We start from the raw sequence: 18,829 nt of genomic DNA on the forward strand, positions 1-18,829 counted from the left end.
AGCTGTTGTTACTAAAGTGTTGTTAAAAAGTCAGGTTGACTAAAGAACCTGGGCTGAGATCTATGGGTGATGAACAAGGATCATACTCTGTGTTCGAATTTTTGTGAGATTTCCCAATATAGATGTTGAAGGAAGAACTGCATGCTAATGTGAAAATAAAGCAGTAAAATTGTTCTGTTGCTGCAAGAAATAATAATCATGGGTTAGTAGTGCTCTGTTTTCATTAGTGTAACAAATCACTGTTAGTGACTAGATAAGCTTGTGTAATTCATGAATTACACTACGGAAGTCTTTACAGTAAGACATATTTTTAACAAAAAAGTGATTAATCGTTAAAAATAATATAATGGAAAATAGTAATATTTCATCATTTGACATCTTGAGACTAAGATGAAGCACTTCTTCCTTAGAGTTTTCTTAGTCAGATACATTGTAGGGTTTGTTGTAGGGATTCTTGGGAGAGGTATGGTGGCTTCAGTAAAACTAACTGCTTCATCTAGTGAGCTGTTCCCACCTTAAAATCAATATGTAGGTGGCTTATGTATAATACCATGAGGCCCAGATCCACTTCTTTCTATTACTGGAAATTACTGTTATTCACAATGTCATAATTTCCCCTTCCCTCTTTTTTTTTTTTTTTCTTTTTCTTTAACAGGAAAACCATTGGAGTTTTCTGCTGTGGACCAAACAAAATCTCTAAGATACTCCATAAACTGAGCAACAGCAGCAACTCATATGGGACAAGGTTTGAGTACAATAAAGAATCCTTCAGCTGAAAGTCTGTTGGAGCAAGACTCTCTAGAAGATAAAAGTGCAATTTTTTGTTTGTACAATGTAAAAGTTCATCTGTGGTTTAAACAGACAGAAATGTACCAAAGAATAGCACAAATGTTTTTATTTATGATTATTTAAGACTGATGGATGCAGCAGTATACCAACAAATAATCACTGCTTTTACTCAAATGTGCTCACACAATATTTGTGGTGGGAGTGATTCTTTGGATTTGTTTATGTTAATTAAAAAGTACAGAAGCTGGGGATAGACACAACTGCTTTAAAAGCTGATGGAAGAAGAATCTGTGGAATGTTTGAACTTCTTCCACTTCAGTCTTCTGAAGCTGGATCAGTAAATTAAACCCCAGGTTAATCCAAATGGCAAAACATAGTATTACAAAGACTCTTGCTTTTGTTGGTATACATATCTTATGGCTTTGGGGTGAAAATACTCCATATTAAAGATTTTATTATACATTGCAGAACTGGGATTCTGTATTTAAAATATAGAGTGTTACTCTTGCTAGTCTACTTCTGTAATGAAGTTAACCTAAGGAAAAGTGAGCACAATTGTGTAGCACCAGTGGGCAGCCTCTGCTGTGATGTTAGTCACAGCCTTTTGGCAAGCACACATCTGTACGTGGAGAACTCTGTGTCTTGCATCAATTCAGTATTCAGTGAGTTTGCAAAATAATTATGATTTATGCAGCCATAAAGATGGAGCAAGAAAAGCAATGAACAGGAGCAGACAGGATCTGAAGTTTTATTATACCAAACACTCAACATGGAAGTTGCCCTCACTCTTCACTCACATGCCCTGAATGTCAAGTAATTCAAGCTTCCAGATATGCTGATTATTTTACAACACAGCCGGTTGAAAGCCAGTTTTAAAGGTCCCAGAGTATGTTTGGTTGACTGTGATCATTTCAGTATCTTCCCTGGAGCCACTCTGTTTTCCCTGGTGCCACATAAAGCAGGATGAGACCAGATCTGCAGCAGAGTGAGAATGAACCCCTCGGCTCTGTGGCTCCTTGGATGATGTGTGCAGATACAAACGTTGCAGGAGTTGCAGTGTGCTTTCAGTTTGTTCCATAGAGGAAGATCTCAAAACATCCAAAATTTAATCTCCCCTTCTTCTCCCCTCAGCTGTTTTCTGCCCCTAATTGCCATGGGAGAGCTAAAGGTTGAAACTGGTACTTCATAACTTTTTGGTTCTGAGGAGCGCCTTTTCTTCTCCATCCAAATAGCAGATCCAACTTCCTTTATTTCCTCTTCTCTCCCTTTTCCTTACTTTGCTGAGATGGGGGCATTTAAACAGGAATCAGACACTTAGCTGGCATAAATAGGCACCACTCTAATGTCTCTTAATAGAGCAGCATCACTTTAACATGGTGAAAACCTTCCCTTTGATCTCCAGCAGAAGCTTGGGAGCAGAACAGTGTAGTGTTTGCAGCATACAGGGCCAGAGGCTGTCTTGAGAACTCTGTGCCTGTGGTTCACCTGTATTTAGGGCAGTGCTTTTGATTTCATTTACATCTGTCCAATGAATACCTTCTTAATTTTAGTGGGAAAAGCACTGAATTTTTGCTCAGGACACAGACTCTCTACAGGAGTCTGTAAGTATCAATGTGAGTGTTCAGAGGGAAGCATTTTTCTAGTAGGTGGTGTATAGGCATAATGTATGTATGACTAGTGAGGATGACTTTGGTCTTTGCCTTGGCAGCTTCTGCTCAGGAATTGCATTTGGTGAGCAATCAGTGAAGCCACAAGGGAATGTGTCCCTCAGTGTCCAGAGCTGGCACTGAAGTCTTTTCCTCTGGCTCTGCCCAATTTGAAATCCAGGGAGAAAGGGAAGAACCAGAGATAGACTAATTCCTACTGACAAAAATTCTCAAAGTAGCCCAGATGAGAGAAACCAAAATAGAAATGCAGTGTGAGATGGGAGCCTACATTACAGCTACTGATTTTAATTTTTTTCTCTTTGAGGCTGAAAGAACCATTCTTTTCCTACTGGATCTCATTCATCCATCACTGTAAAACAGCAAAGGATTCGATTCTTTTTAATCAGTAGGATTTATTTCTAATACTGCCTGCATAGATTTTATATTAAATATAAAACTGTTGGCAAAATGCATAGATACTGGATATTGTAGATTCTGCATACTTTCTTTGTTTTCTGGCTGTTGGTTTAAAACATGATTGAAATCGTGCCTGCATCTGTTCCCCACAACTAGGAAGTGATCTTCTCCTCTAGTTTCAGGATCTACTATCTCATGCTTTTAAAATACAGTTTAGAGTCATCTAATCGCTATGTTGTTTGTGGCTTTACATCTCCTCTGACAGATATTGGCTCCATTACCATATAATGAGCAGCTAGTTTTGCAGTTAGCTCTGTGCTAAAGCAGATTATGTTTTCTGGCTCAGCTTCAGTTATAGGTAACACTTTGTAATTAAAATAGTATTACTAGTACTTTGCTCTTACTCTGCATTGTTGCAGGAGTTGATGCTGTTTGTGGGCATGTTAGACACATTAAGCAGTGCTGTTACAGCAAGACTGAAGCAGATCCAGGCTGTCCTCTTTCTCTCTTTGTGCCGTATCTGACTCAGCTGACCCACTTGTAAAACAAGCCCTGGACTGTCTGCCTTTCTGGAGTGTTTTGAGGCTTAATTAATGTTTTGGGATCACTTCTGTGCACAAGCAGCAGAAAGATCTAATTGCTATGTAAATGTGCTTCTGTTTAATTTTGGTTAAACCTTTCTGTTGCTGATCTGAGTAATTGCTAGACCAGGTGAGGGAGAGTTTGGGAAAAGTCTAAAAGCTTCAACTGCTTTTTTTCCTTTCCCTTGAGCTATGCTTCTGTAAGAGAGGCAAAATGTTTAAGAGTTGTTGAGTGACTGTGACTTGGCTTCAGGAGTGGCAGATATTATGATAAACACAATCTTTCTACAGGCTATGTTGTCATTGCTCTTTCTGAGTGTGTGTCCAGCTTGCAAAACAGACTCAAGCCCTCTTTTAAACTCCATTGCTTTTATATCTGTAAGCCAAGTGTATGTAAAAATATAACTCAGTGCCAGGCAAGTAGGTGAAGGCTGACAGCACTCAATTCCACATTTGCAGATCAACTGGAGTTATGTAATTGAGCATCACTTTTCACTTTAAGCTGTGTCCTGTGAGTCTGTCATAAGTGTCCTGCTGGCAGGGGAAGGATCCCTCCCTGTATTCTCCCAGTTTTCACTCAGTCTTTCTTAAAGCTGCTCTCAGTGTTTGTTCAGCAGGGTCTTTTGTTTTATTCATCGGAATTGTTTCAGGACCCTTTTTTTAGACCAGGAATGTTTCCATACCATGATGCAAAACAAGCCCTTTCCCTGCAACAAGAATCTGGCTCTTGTGCAGCAGTGTGGGACTCAGGGCTTTATACAGATAACAGCAGGATTAATCAAATGTACCCAAGACCCATTCCTATATCACTGAGATTCCTTGTGTGAATGTCCACTGCCACAACAAAAAACAGCAGAGATGAGCCCTGATGTTGCATGGGAAGGCCTGGTGGGGGCTGACCTTCACCACTGAAGTCTGCAGAACAGTCTGTCCCTCCACAATGATTATTCCAGCCCTGTGTTTGGAGCAAGATTATCCTGTTTCAGTAAGTGTTACTACTACTAGCACGTGGGCTCTTTCTTGTCTTTTTTCTCCTTTTGTGGTCTCTAGCACATAGGTGGCAAAGAGATTTGAAGCTGGCTGAGAGAGGGCAGATAAAGCATTAAGTAGCAGACCAGCTGTGATGGGAACAGTAATTCAGCTATAACAGCCTAACAGAGCAGAGAAATAATGGTTTAGTAGGACTTGGAGAACAGCAGCCTAAGAGTAAAACCTCTACTCAACGTTTAATGCACCAGGTTATAGTTTCAAAGCACAAGACATGGCTTAGGGGAAGCTGGCATGAGGCTAAAGAGTCATTGCTTATTGCAGTTCAAGGACCATAAGTCAGAGAAGAGGCATAGTTTTTAAAATGCAATGTTTAGTCTTGAAAAATAAGAGGGCTTCTAGGGAGATTAATTTTCACTTCAGCTGGGCAATCTCTTCATAAGCTCACTTGTTTGATATAAGGCAAGGTGGATCTGTTCTTCTCTGGATTATGCATTCAATTTTTCTGCCGATTTTCCATCCCTCAGAATTTCAACCAGTTTTTATTATTTCAGCCAAAAGGATTTAACAAGAAGGTTTAATCAAAATGCCACTGGTGCCTGTGCTGAGCTGAGGTTTTCTGCTGTGAATGTAATTTTTCAGGGATATATATATATATATAATATATAGCTGATGATTCAACTGTGAACAGTGATTTGGGATTTGCATTGTTTCTGCTGCTGGTGTATTTCATTAAGGCCACTATGGTGATGCACTGTAAAAATGTATGGAGCTGAAATGAGACTCTTCCTTCCCATAAAAAGTGGTATTTTAGTGCCTGTACTAAGCATAGTAAATACTAGAAACTAAAATTTCCTTTGTAGGCACAGTAGATTAATTAGCATCTTTTAAGGTTAAAAACTCTGAGTCCTCTGCTGGACTGACATGTATAATGAATGCTCTGACACAAAGGTTTTGAGCAACAAATGCTTCTTAAAGGGCTGGATGAGGATAAGGATATGTGAAGGTTTAGTATCCTGCTAATTGTATCACCCATGTTGCAAGAGGGATGGGAGCTGTTTTGGTACCAAGGAATGCTGTGCACTTCCTCTGATGTTATGAATATCTCTGAACTTGCAGTGGATCCTCAAGGTTCACTATGCCTGAAGTGCTATATTCCCTAGAGGGATCCTATTTGTAAGAGACAGGTGCTGGATCTGTACTAAGAGCAGTACATGGGCTCAGAGAGAAAGCTGGAAAATGCCACGTGTCCCAGTTGCAGATTGCTTCTCAACAGAGCCCTTGGATGAGAGGGAAGGCTGGTCTTGAACCTCCAGGTAAGCTGCTGTCAACTGAGGAGCAACCCAAGGAGGGCAGGAGAGGATGATGAATGCCAACAATAAACAGTGTAAAATATTTGGTACCTGGGAACCAAGGGGAAAGAGGAGACATTCTTCTTAGCTTCTCAATGTTAGAAATTAAAAGCAAACCCCATTTTCTAGATGTTGATACAGAGTCTCCCCAGGGGTTGAGAGCTAATGTATGCAAATACATTGCATTTCCATGCACCACACAGTGCTAAAGCCCAGAAGAAAACTAGTATATTTTAGCAAACACCCTGAAAATAAGCGATTCCTTTGAAATAAAACCTTTACTCTTTCAAGTTAACCTACTTCTAAAAAGCATCCACTTCTATTCTGCAGCTGTGGAATCGGGAAATAGCTTTACCTGTTAACTCCTTTTCACCAAAATACTGGAGTGTAGAGTTCTCTGTGTCAGCTGTAAGTATCTTTGACAGTTTGATAAATAAATTTTGTGTTTGTTGCTGCTGACCCTAGGAGAGGACAGCCTTGAGCATGAGAAGTAGTGTTACATAAATGTCTAGTGTACATAGCAACGCTGAGCAGGGAGACGCTGCTGCATCACTTTTGATGCACCAGTCACTCATTAAAATTCTGTCATTGCAAGGTCATGTTGCTCATCTCATACTCTGCAGCCCTGGGGAAGAAATTTGGATGAGAGGTGGGGGAGGAAAAGCAAAAACTTCCGCCTTGTGCTGTAACCAAGAATATATTCATCGACAGCAGGGCACATGTTTTGATTTCAAAAGAGCATGCCATTTCTTTTTCAGGGATAACGGGTTCCCTCCTGTGCTGTGTCATGGTGTTTGTGTGTTAGAAGTGTAACACAGTGATAACGGGTTGCTTCCAAATTGAATAAATAACGCCTCTGAGCTTTTGCTTCTCCCTTGAATAGTCTGAGAGAAATGCAAAATACCAGTGAGCATATAGAGTGGACTGTGTCCCAAGCTGCACTCAGCACAGCCTGGTTAGGAATGCTGCACAGCAGCTCTGCAAGCTGCTGGGAGGAAGCAAGGCTGAGGTTTTGGGTTCAGTCCCTGGATGGACCATTCACTTGAATGATGATCCTTGTGGGTCCCTTCCAACTCAGACTATGCTGTGATTCTGTGTAACTGTTGTAAGGAGAACAGTGAAACATGTCAGTGATACATGATCTGTGGTCAGAAGCAGGCCAGGTCGCCACACTGGCTGTCACATCTCTGAACCGTGAGTCTGAGCCAGTCCTAGGTATGCTTTGGTGAAGGGAGAGTCAGGGGCTCTTGGACTGAGTCTGCAGATGAAAAGTGCTTTAGACAGAGCTGGATGAGTCTCCTGGGTGCATTTCAAGCCTGGAGTTCGGAGATTTCATAGCTGAGGGTGAATTGTGTAGGCAGTGAGCTGATCTGACCTTTGGTTTCAGTTCTATGGTTAGCTGAAGGTATGGACATACCCTGTGTATTCCTCTAGCTCTGTAGAAGCATGTTCAGGGACAGGGATCAGGTTATGTTATTGCACCTCATTAGGTGTTAGATGCTTGAAAGCATGTACTGCTTAGAACAGATGAGGACAGTGAATGCCAGCTTCCACCCACAACTGAATATACCCTGCCTTTTTTTTCCAGTAGTGTTCCTGAAGAATAAATGGCCAAGTCTCTGCAAAGACACAAATGATGCATTTTTCTTTTATTGTATCAGAGCAACATAATTAAGTTAAAAAATATTTGCCACGAATGTGAAGTTGCACTTAATGATATTTTTCTTTTTGACTATTTAAGCCCTAGTAACAGTTTGATACACACTTTTTGACAAAAATATAATGCCCCAAAGCTTAAAAATGTGGCTGAGATGGAACTTGGCAAGGGATATCCACCTGATAGTGAAATATCATTGTCTGTTGGAACTGGATGCATTTGTGCTTCATTCGTCTTGGTCTGCTCCATCACCATGGAAGATTAGAGGGAGCAGAGCTTTCAGATCTTTCTCTTCCTCTGCATATAACCTCAGCCTTCATCTAGAGGTGTATTTGAACCTTTGGATCACTAGATGCGTCATCAGCTGTGCATCACATAGTCCTTCTTTTGTACTCTTCCTCCCTCCTTAGCACAAATTATATCAGGAGGCTTTTTCCACTCTTTGTTTCCCATAACTCAGGAAAATGCCATTTTGGGAAATGCAGAGGGCCTCAGTTTTAATTGCTTCATACACCAACCTGTATCATGCTCCTGGTGTGCACAATCCAAGGGGGCTCTTGTAGTCCCTTTGATTAGCTTCAGGAAAATGAGGGGTGCATCCCAATGCTGGAGATGCTTCTGACACTCACAAGAGGAGCAGTGCTAAAAGGGCAGCTATGTAGAAAATGGGAAAACTCATAAGAGCAAAGATTACATCATCTGCTGAATGAGAATTTGGGACTTGGCTTTGTGAGAGTCAGATCACTTGTGGCTACCATTGAAATTAAGTCATGCTTCTGCTTTCACACGTAGGCATTTCAAGACACTGGGCAGTGATGGAAAGGGTTTCTTTTTTCAATTACCTTTGCTATTTCCATACAGCCCCTACTTTACCAGCTGCATATAATTTCCTTCTTTCACTGATTAATTATTTCTTTGCCTGGTTTCTTTGCTTCTGGGAGCTTGAGAGCTCATTGTTTATAAAGGGAAGAAGAAGTGTACTGTTAAGCAGACAACTCCCAACACCTATGTTCAGCTCTGCATCTTTGAGAGAGAGGTGCTGATGCTGCTGTGAGTGCAGAAGGGCAGAGCTTTCACTGAGTTGTGACCAGGACCCTCTTCCAGGCTTCATATATTGATGAAGCTCTGGACTTATTAATTAGCTTTTTCTGAAATAGGTACCCTTAGTCCAAATGTGCCAGGGTGTGAAACCCTTAGTCACACTGAGTTTTCCTCTCTCTGTGTTCCTTCTGATCATTTGCAGGAGCAAATTTGATGAAACACATTTGGGTAAGAAATGGTTCTCTTGGTCTATGGTGGTAGTTGAGAAGAAAAGTCATAATTGGAGTATCTTCCCTCAAACTGATGTGCAAAGTAGTGTTTTGGATGGCCCAGCTATATTAGTTCCATAATATGAATATAGGCAGTTTCTTTAAATATCTATGATTTTTTATGTAAATCTGACTTTATTTTCAGAACCAACCAAACAAAAAAAATCCGAAACGTCTTTTTTATGTTGAAAATGCTCGTATGTCCAAAACACATTTGTTTTAAAAGAATTCTTCCAAGATGCTTAGAAGAAGAGTGAAAACTAGCTCAAAAAACTCATTTTCTCATAGCAAAGCATTCTTTGGTTTTGGTTGGGTTTTTTTTTTTTTGAACCTTCATTAGTGAAAAAGTAGAGTTCAAACTAAGCAATAGTACCACAGTCTGAGCTTCAGCAATTCAGTATCTTCTATTTAAAGTAAAGCATCTCTCTGGGATCATGTCTACACTGTCATCTGAACCTTCCAGGCAATGTCTGTAGCAGATCTAGACTTGGGTTGCTGTGAGAAGAAGACATGATCCATTTTTGTCTTACTTTGGGTAATTATTTGGGACTCAAAAGCCATGTGAGAGTTTGATGTGTTAAACAGACAGGAATTGGAGCCACTGGTAGAAGTGAGTATGCTGAAAAGTCCTTAGCCTGTTATCCCATTAGTCAAAATAATTAAAGTCCAGTCTCAGGAAGGAAGATGGCCACAAAGGAAATTCTTGCCATCCCTAAAATTTGAAAAGTGCAATAAAATAAGGTCAGCTTTCCATTTTTTCTTTTAAGAAGTGAGCTCTGGAAATAGATATTTACAGTTAATATGTATGATGTGATTGAAAAATTAATGTCTTGTCTTTTCTATAGCTGCGAGTCATAACTTTTTCATTTCTGACCACATTCCTCTTCCTCTCTCACTCTTCCCTGTCCCAAAAGGAAAAGACCAGAAAATTCTTTCTGAATTTCCACTTCTGTAATTATATATCTTTTCCACTAGAGGTGAAATAAAAAAAAAATTATTAAAAAGGAAGGCGACATTTACTTTTTTATATCTCCATACAATGTGCAAGATAACAATTTTGGAAAGTATTCACATAAATGTCCACAATTTTGAGTACTCAATGTTCTTTTCAAAGGTGTCTGTTTATATTAATGTAATTTCGATCTGTTCTTATGCTTTTACAGATCAGGATGTGGTACAATTCTTTGAAAAGAAATATCTGCTTAGTTTCCAAGTGGAACACAAAGCAAAATTTGGCCTTGAACTTGCATTTGTAAGTTTTTCACCCAAGCTTGACTTTAAGAAAAATAATAGTACTTACTGGGTTCATGTCTATAACAAGTCATACTCTTGCTGTATGAAATGCTCCATTTTGTAGCTTCAGCTTGCTGACCCCCAACACAACAGAGGAACTTTGTTTCAATTTGACTGGAAGAACTTAAATATATCAGTGTTGTACCTTCATGCCTCATAAACCTTCAAAGAGTAAGCAATAAGCTGTCTGGGTCTGTTAGTTCCACTAAAATGAAGGAAAATTTTTACCAGTTGTCTATATAATAAGTCAGAACTAGAAAACTGATCATTAAAAAAATCTCTGGGTTTTTATTTTCCTATTTTTTGCAGTTTGTTTATTCTTCTCTCTTTTATGAGTCACATGTAGAACTCTTCCCACAGTGTCCCTTTCTTAGTTACATGGTATTGTGAGGGTAGATGAAATCTGTTGGCTAAATAAAGGACTCAGACAGGGCTCTTGAGCTTGATCCCATGTTCTTACAGAGTTCCCCTACAAACCAGTGACTGTGCAGGATTTTCAGAGTAACATGAAGAGTTCAAATTCACTGAGATTTTTATACCCAACTGCATTAGGTTTCTTTCTAAAATCCCGTCTTCTTTTTGCCTACCGTTAAAATGGGGATAGCCACACCGGGAAAGAGTTTTGATTTGCCTGGCAGGTAGTCCTTCATTTTAAATTTTTTTAGTTAAAATACAAACTCCTGGTTGCAATATGGAAGGGAGGCTTCTTGCCCAAAATACTTGTCTGAATTAGCCATTTTATCTTAATGGCAGTCCTGACAACTAAAGTATTTGGCTGCTGAGTTCTTTTGCTGTTCAGATGTTACTTTTACATTCTGTTATATTAGCAGATCATCTTAATGTGATTTTATGTCTCTTATTGTATTTGACAAAGCACCATATGTTTATACATCATGTAATTATGGCACTGTACTCTAAAGGTATTTACTTTACAGGAAGTTTCATGACTTTGGAATAAACAACCATTCCAAGACTGAGCAAAGCATGGTTGAGTTGTTGTTTGTGACCTGATTTCAGTTAATGATATACTGTCTTAATCGTGGAAGCATTGTGTGTGCGTGTGTGTGTGTGTGTGTGTGTGTGAGTGACTGCTTGTAGGGAGGCTGGGATTTCTCTCCTTAGCAGAAGATCTGATACTCTTTGTGGTGCACTAGACTTGCTGAAACACTCACACAGGGTTCATAGATATGCTGCAGGAGACCCAGGATCCTCTGGCATGACAGCAGCAAGTTGGGTAGGATACCCAAAGTACTAGAATTGTACTAGGCACCCTTGTTTAGTCACCCAGAGTAATTTTCTGCCTTAGAACATGAGCACGTGCTTACTTCATATGTATCTGTGGCTGTGAGACCACCTCAGAGGCAGAATACATTATTTCATCCTCATCATCATGCACACTGGAATTTAGGAGAATATCACTCCACTACACTCTGTCCTTGTTTAGAGCAGAGTGGAAGGAGAAAGGAGCACCTGCCTGATTCTGACCCATCAAAACTGGTGATGAGCAAAGTTCCTTCCCATATCAGAAGCTTGTAGAAATCTTCCCCACCTGTGCTGAACACTTGAGTGCCTGACACTGAAACGTGCTCTGGGCGCTTGCTTTTGTCTGCTTGCTCTGGTGAAGTATTTCAGTGTGCTCAGACCATGCTGCTTTTGATAGATATTCATCTGAGAGCTGCTATTTTATTATGGTCTTCAAGACACTGCTGATTCTACAGCAAATCTGCAACAACTGGTTTAAAACTCTTAATTCACTTCCCAGTGATGTGTTTAGGGGTCTGTTGGGTGCACTGCAGACTAAGCACCCACTTTCCTGCAAGATGTTGAATGCTCTGGGGGCTCTCCACCTAATCATTTCTGCATTTGGCAGGGTTGTGGGTTTTTACAGGAAAACTGCGCAGCAAACATAGATTAATACAAGTGTGCAGAGTTCTCTGAGATTTTTCAGAATTGTTAACAGTTCTGGGTAATTTATTTCTGAGAAGTGAGGGTGTGTAGTTAAACTGCATATATTGATCTCAGAGTTGTATTTTTTACTTTCTCTTTACAGTGGTGTTGATAAAATGATGGGAAAAGATACTATCCCTCCAGAAAAAGGAATTTAACAGCAGCAAAATAAATAAATAAATAAATAAATAAATAAAAACAAACAAAAAAAAACCCTTGTATATTCCTTTTCTTTTTTTTTACTTGTTAAATTAAAAACTTATAGGGAAAGCTAACAGCTGCACTTTAAAGTTCCTGATCTCTGCAGAAGGTGTTTATTTACACTAAATGCAGGGTCAGTGGCAGGCAGGGCAGAGTTATCAGAGGAAAAAGATTTTTTTTTCAAAAATTACGATAGTGTTTTTCATTAAGAGGAATGTCCTTTCCACTCACCTTCCCCATGCCAAGTAATGAGGTTTGGCAAAATGTGTTTTGGCTCTTGAGCTTTAATTTTCTGTCTGATATTTGGAGACTTTTTATGGGAAACTATATATTTCACAAATGCATTTGATCAAGAGAGAAATCTCAATGTTCATGCGAGAAGATTATGGAAAGGGGAACACAAATTTATTGTTTTTTACAAAACTTGGATGAAACTGCTGATGAAAATAATAAATTCTTACGGTGGACAACAAAGGAAGTCTTGCAGTCTTCCTGATGGAAGAGGAAAACTGCATCCTTCACTTCAACCCTATATGGGCATCATGGACCATGGCAAATTCTCGATAACGAGGTGAGCAGAAGGATGAGCAGCAGTAGGCAAAGACTGCTCACAGTAACCTGTGAGCTTTTCTAGAGAGAAAACGAGTATCTGTGGGCTCAGCAGCAGCTGTCCGCTTGACCTGGACACCAACCTCACAGAAGTTATTTAATGGACCAAATCTCCTAATGTAAACACTCTTCTCACATTGTCAGATAGCTGTGAAAACTTTTGAAGACCCTCCAGGGAGATCTGATACACCTGACTTGGAATTTTGCTTTCCAGGGTACAAAATAATTTCAAAAGTGATTTTTTTCCCCTCCATTGGTGTTACAGGGAACATACTCATTTATTTGGAGAATGCAGCATGACATGGGCTGAAAGTGTGGGTACTGCTTGGATATGAGCTGGTTCCTCTGTCCTAAATTATCTCAGATGAAGAACCATTTGAAAAATCTAAACCATCTGAGGAGTACACACAGGTGATTCCTCAACTGTTCCTGATTCTAATACTGGAGTAAAAGGAATAAGTACCCCCTTGCTGGTCTCAGCAACCTCTGAAAGCTGGGGAGCAGCTGTACAATCCAGTCACAGCCTTGGTCACAGTAGGGAATGTAATGATTTGTCTTACACATGCCCTAGGCCTGTGGATGTTACAGGTGGGCTGAAGAGTGGTACTTGGATTGTTTCTCCTGAAAACCCATCATCATTTTTTGTAAGTAAGATTACTTTAAATGATCTGCATTTCTCATCTGTTTTCTGACTCCTCCCAAATTTAATTCCTATGAATTTAATGGCTCCTTAATATATAATTTCTTGTTAGGATATGCATAAGCATTAGACTGGCCTTAACAGCACTGTGCTTTCTAATCTGAAATTGTATATTGTGGATTGATGACTGATGGTCTGAGTAACCAGCAGCTTGTATTTTTCCCCAAAACTATTTCTTGATTTACCTGAAACTTAATTTTGCTAGGCTACAGTTTCTGCTCTCTCTACAGATTAATTTTGCAAACAAGCCTTCTTGTAACTTTTTACAGTAATGTGTCTTCTTGTAGGAGAATGTCACCTTAATTAAGATGACTGCAGGGATTTCCCAATCTGTCATGTGTGCCCAGACTGCTAAACACAATTTCTGAAGTGACAGCCTCCCTGCAGACATCCCTGTTTGGTTCTCTAGAGTTCCTTGACTCAGAGGATGAGACAAAAGGCTGCCACTTTTAAGACCTGGTGTCTAGACTTTTGGATTTAGGCACATGGGTTTCACTAAAAGGAAGTCTTTCTGACTAGAAGTGAGCTGATTTTCTGAAGTAGCTGTGAGGAAGACAGAAAAGCCTAGTTTTCATTTCTGCTCTCAAATGAGAGTTGTTAAGAGTCTGATTCTCCCTGAATATTAATAGATGGTTGATGCTTTGGAAGTCTGGATTAAATAATTGAGACCACAGACTATAGAATTAAAAAACTGAAATTAATTTTAAAGTAGAATCTCAAGTCCATGATGGTGTAAAAGAGGACACAGAGCCTAAATTCTCTAGTGGTCTGTGTCTTCAGTGGTGACTGGTATTAACTGGCAAAATTAAATTTAAAACAAATTGCCTCTGTTCTGAATTGAGAAATCTTACATTCACTTGCTTTTGTTATAAATGGCTATAATATCATCAAGATGAAAGGAGAGCTGGAAAAAGTCCTTATAGTCCCTGTCTACAAACATACACACACATGTTGCACTATTAATATTATAATAAGTGTACAGTTATTTCAATATTTTTAGTTTTGCCATGAGTATATGTATTTTGCTGTCAGCTAATCGTTAGTAGCTCCGTTATTCTGGGATGTGTGTGGTGCTTCAATTTAAAAAAAAAAAAACAAATCACATTTTCTCATAATTGCACCATTAAGTATTTCTGTATACAAATACTGTTATTTTGGTAATTTGGTATTTTTCAAGCTCTTTAACCATGTATATATTTCATACAGGTCATCTGATAATGTAATTAGTCCATAGTAAATTTAGCAGAGCACCACCTTGAAAATCTCCCATAAATTTATGAGAAGATGGTCCAGGCCTTCAAGTTCTTAATATGACTTCCTGATACATTTAGCCCTATGACAAAATAGACAGCTTTTTTTTTTTAATGTTATTGCCTTTGCAGGAAGGGGCCATATGCAAAGAATTTAAGCTTTTAGCATTTCTTCCAGAAATATATTTTATTCTGTGGACTTCTTTCAGACTATTTATTTGTAATAGGTTGCACAAAGGAGAGAAGGCGAGTAAAGACATTAATGCTGTAGAAGATTTCCTATAGTTTGTCACTGGTGGGGAGAAACAGAACCTGATTACAAGGAAGGTTATATTGGTATGCAAGGTAAAGGAAGCCCTTGTTCATGGCTCTGCCTTAAGAGTTAAGAGGCTCTGCAGGCTACTCTATTTATATTTATGGCATTGTTGTCCAAAGTGCTTGGGAAGATGTGCACCAGTTTGGAAGTATAGCCCATTGAAATGGTTGTGCTTAAGTTTTCAAAGAAACCAGAAGGAAATTGATTACAGGAAAATGTGTGAAAATTTGTTGACAATATATAATTCACCTGAAAGTGCCTTGTTTGCTTATTATTGCCTGAGAATGTTTCTTTCACTTGAAAACAGTGAAGGAAAGCAAGGAGGTGCTTTTAGACATCCAAGTTCCTTTTAAACCTGTGAGACATACTACATACACAACCATGCCTGTCATCACCACCACTATACCAGCCTCAAACTGGGACAGTCCCACCACTGAGCCCCTGGGGATCCCTTTTCTGGTCAGATAAGACAGTGCAGTTTGGGATGATAGGAGAGGGAATCAAGTTTCATGAAGGGATGTGATCGGAAGGGCTAAGCCACAGTGAAGGTCCAGAATTAATGTTTGCTGCCAAGTTCTTGTTTCAAAGAGGATTTTCTTTTTTACTGTATGTGGGGAAAGTACTTGTTTTTCTATATATTTTATTAGTCAATCAGGTTTCTAGAACTTTTTTTGGCATCATGTGAATTCTGCATAACTGATGCTCTCAAGAGAAGGAGGTAATGGACAGAGATCAGGGGAAATGCCCATTCATGAAATGGGCAGAAGTTGGTAGAAGATGGATATGCAGAAGTAAGTTGATTTTGTAGTTATAAGAGTTATTTAATATCTAATTCAAATCTTATTACAAAAATTACAGTTAGAGGCCATTTTTAATGACGAGGTCTCATTGCTGCCAATTTTCAGCTCACTATGGAGACTGATTCAAAATTTACATCCATAAACATGCGGGTACACAGATGGTGAATTACAGATTTAACTCTATGGAGAGGCCAGGTGCTAAAAATACAAATTTGGATAAAATGTGGAAGGGAGAACAGAATGAAAAAGACTGACAGCTGTTCATTGTCTTGGCTTGACTAAATGTGACTCTTAACAGTCTGAGGAAGTAAGACACCAGGATAGAAAATTAAAAACTTGACAGAGGTAAGAGTTTCTTGCAAAAGTCAGAGACATGCAAAGCTGAGCACCTCATGACAAAACTATCAGGTACACTCTAGGTTTCTTAATTTTTTTTCTTTATATGAAACAACATGGTGCTGATGCTGCAAATACTTCCCTGGACACTTAAATTGGTGGGCTCCACATCTAACAAGTACTTTTGTACAAGCTTGACCTCAATGCCCACTGGGTGAAGGTTTATGTGGTTGCCTGGTGTACGTACACAGGATCTAGATTTTTCAAGCACCAAATACTGTAATGCCCTATTTTTGGCATTGATCCCATTAGGATAAACTCCCCAAGCCTGATCCAGCTGCCTGATGGCAATGGGAAGTTCCTTGTTTCAAGATACCTTAGTCAGACAGATGAAAAGGTAAAGGCAGGGTATTGTTTAAACTCTGATCATTCTGATTCAGTGAGATCACATTGCAAGCACAGCCTCATGGCATTACCTCATTCACAATTTAAAAAAAAATGCAGCTCCAGCTTCCATCTCAGGGGAGCATTTATGAAGAAAATAGGTCCTTCAACATGTCTCAGCATGGGAGTAAACACAACCCTAAGCATGACCCTGAGAAGAAAAAGAATGTGCCATTGCATTTGTAGCTTGAAGACAAGAAAGCACAATGTCTCCTGGCGGTGCTGGTGGCCAAGAAAACATTTAGTGCCGTGGTGATAAATGAGGCCTCTCCTTCTTTCTGACCCATCCAAAACCTAAGTGGCTAGTCCAAGCTAAGATGCAGTGTCCCCAAAAAGCCAAAGGGAAGAAGGCTACAGTACAATTTCTCCTGTCCCAAAACAGCTGCTTTAAGATTGGTGCTGTCAGTCCTCACCTGGCACAGCAGCGTTTACTTCCCATGCAGGAGGAACCTAAACAGCTTTTCTTGGAAAAGAGAAGCAGCTGGGTTCCATGTGCTCAGTCAGATACACCTCTGAAGGGGTTTGACTCCCAGCTGGCATCGGGCCACTGGTCTGAGCAGAAACACCACAGCAATGGAGAGAACCAGCAGGTGTTGCTTGTGTAAATTCTGTCCTAGTTACTAAGATTAATACACACTGTGCTATCTATTCCTGGCCATGGACCATGTTGACTGTTGGAAACAGGCCTGTGCTCTTTGTTCCCTCTCAAAGCAGATGTGGTCTCCAGGTCATATGGTGAGTGGGAAAATTGCTCGGGGGTATGAAAGGGATAAAAATTCTCTTTCACCAGTTACAGCTAACTTGAGTACTCTGTGAGGAAGCTTTTAGGGGAAGAAAATGCACTGTTAGATCCTTCACTGAAGAAAAGGGAAAGGAAAAAGCCTGCCTGGGAATTAGTAAAGGATCTGAGCAGAGCATAAACACTTTCACTAACAGGTCATGTGTTTGGTCACAAGTATAAATTATGCATTCCGTGGTTTTGAGGAAGAAGGAATGGTCAAGAGCTGCCAAAAAGTAGGATTTAGAGGACCTGATGAGTGAAAGCTTCACTTTGATCCTTTCACACATGGTGGTTTGTCATGGCCAAAGGAGGGAGGCCCAGGGAACACTGGTGATCTGTGGAGAAGACATGAACAGCTGAAGAGTTGAATCAGAAATGACTTGTTGGCCATGTCTTTTGCAAGCAGGTGACATCTGGTAAAAATTAACTTGATCAGTGTGAAAATGAAATGCTATCACCATGGAATACTGAAAGGACTGGAATAAATTTGTTTGATACAGTTAGGATTTTTCTATCAAAACAACTTTTCAAAGGATGACATTGCTTTGCTGACACTGAGATATTTTGCATAATGGCATTTTTTTCAGCAAATATCTAATGAAACACAGAAGTGGCATTTCTGTCAGGGCAAGTGCCTAACCAGGAGTCACAGTTCTGCCAGTTTGTCCCAGACTAACACAGCCATTCAGACTGTCTCAAAGCTGGACATTTGGGACTTTTAAGGTATATTCCAGTCATGTCCTAACTCCAGGTCTGGGGACCCCAGAAGCATATGAGCTCCAGACTCAAGCAGGAGACTCTTCCTGAGAACTTTTTTCTTTCAATCAAGAAAAGATTTTCATTCTCCCTCCATAGATTGTGTGTCTTTATATCTTAGATATAACAGCCATCATTCCTCATCCCCTTCTGCTGCTGGCATGGAGAATGTAGAGGAATCTGGATTTGAACCTCGGAAGGAGAGAGGGAGTGGGGGTGGGTGAAGGTGTATTTTTTTATTGCTATTATTATTTCTCATTATACTATTCTGACCTTTGATTGACAGGAAATTAAAATTAAACTGATTTCCCTAAATCAAGTCTCTTTTGCTCATAACAGTATTTGGTGAATGATCTTTCCCTGTCCTTATCTTGACATGTGAACTTTTCCTTGTATTGTCTGTGCCATGCACAGCTGAGGAGGGCAGTGATAGAGTAGCTTTGGAGGGCAGGCACATGCTGCCCAGCCAGGGTCAACCCACCATGCTTTGTCTTGTTACATGTGGCTCACCTCATGGAATCCATGCCTACTGAGTGTCCAATAGCCAGCCATAATGTGAGCAACCATTGAATCAAGTGGAACAGAGGTGGGCATGGTGAGACCAGGTTTCCTCTCTTAAAAATCACCCAGCTCCGCAGATAAATGCAAGGAAGTATT

At 39.8% G+C, this 18,829-nt stretch overlaps 1 protein-coding gene across 2 annotated transcripts in view; it reads left to right on the forward strand.

Moving 5' to 3' along the window:
* NOX4 (NADPH oxidase 4) overlaps positions 1-11,009 on the forward strand; it is a 110,462-nt gene extending 99,453 nt beyond the window's left edge. For both annotated transcript variants that reach the window (XM_015644620.2, XM_015644629.1), the window contains one exon: positions 656-11,009. In XM_015644620.2, the coding sequence (XP_015500106.1) occupies positions 656-776 (121 nt within the window). In that variant the 3' untranslated portion in view covers positions 777-11,009. The remainder of the gene's footprint in view (positions 1-655) is intronic.
* Positions 11,010-18,829: the final 7,820 nt, after the last annotated feature.

The sequence above is a fragment of the Parus major genome, chromosome 1, assembly GCF_001522545.3.
Source record: "Parus major isolate Abel chromosome 1, Parus_major1.1, whole genome shotgun sequence".
Classification (NCBI taxonomy): Eukaryota; Metazoa; Chordata; class Aves; order Passeriformes; family Paridae; genus Parus; species Parus major.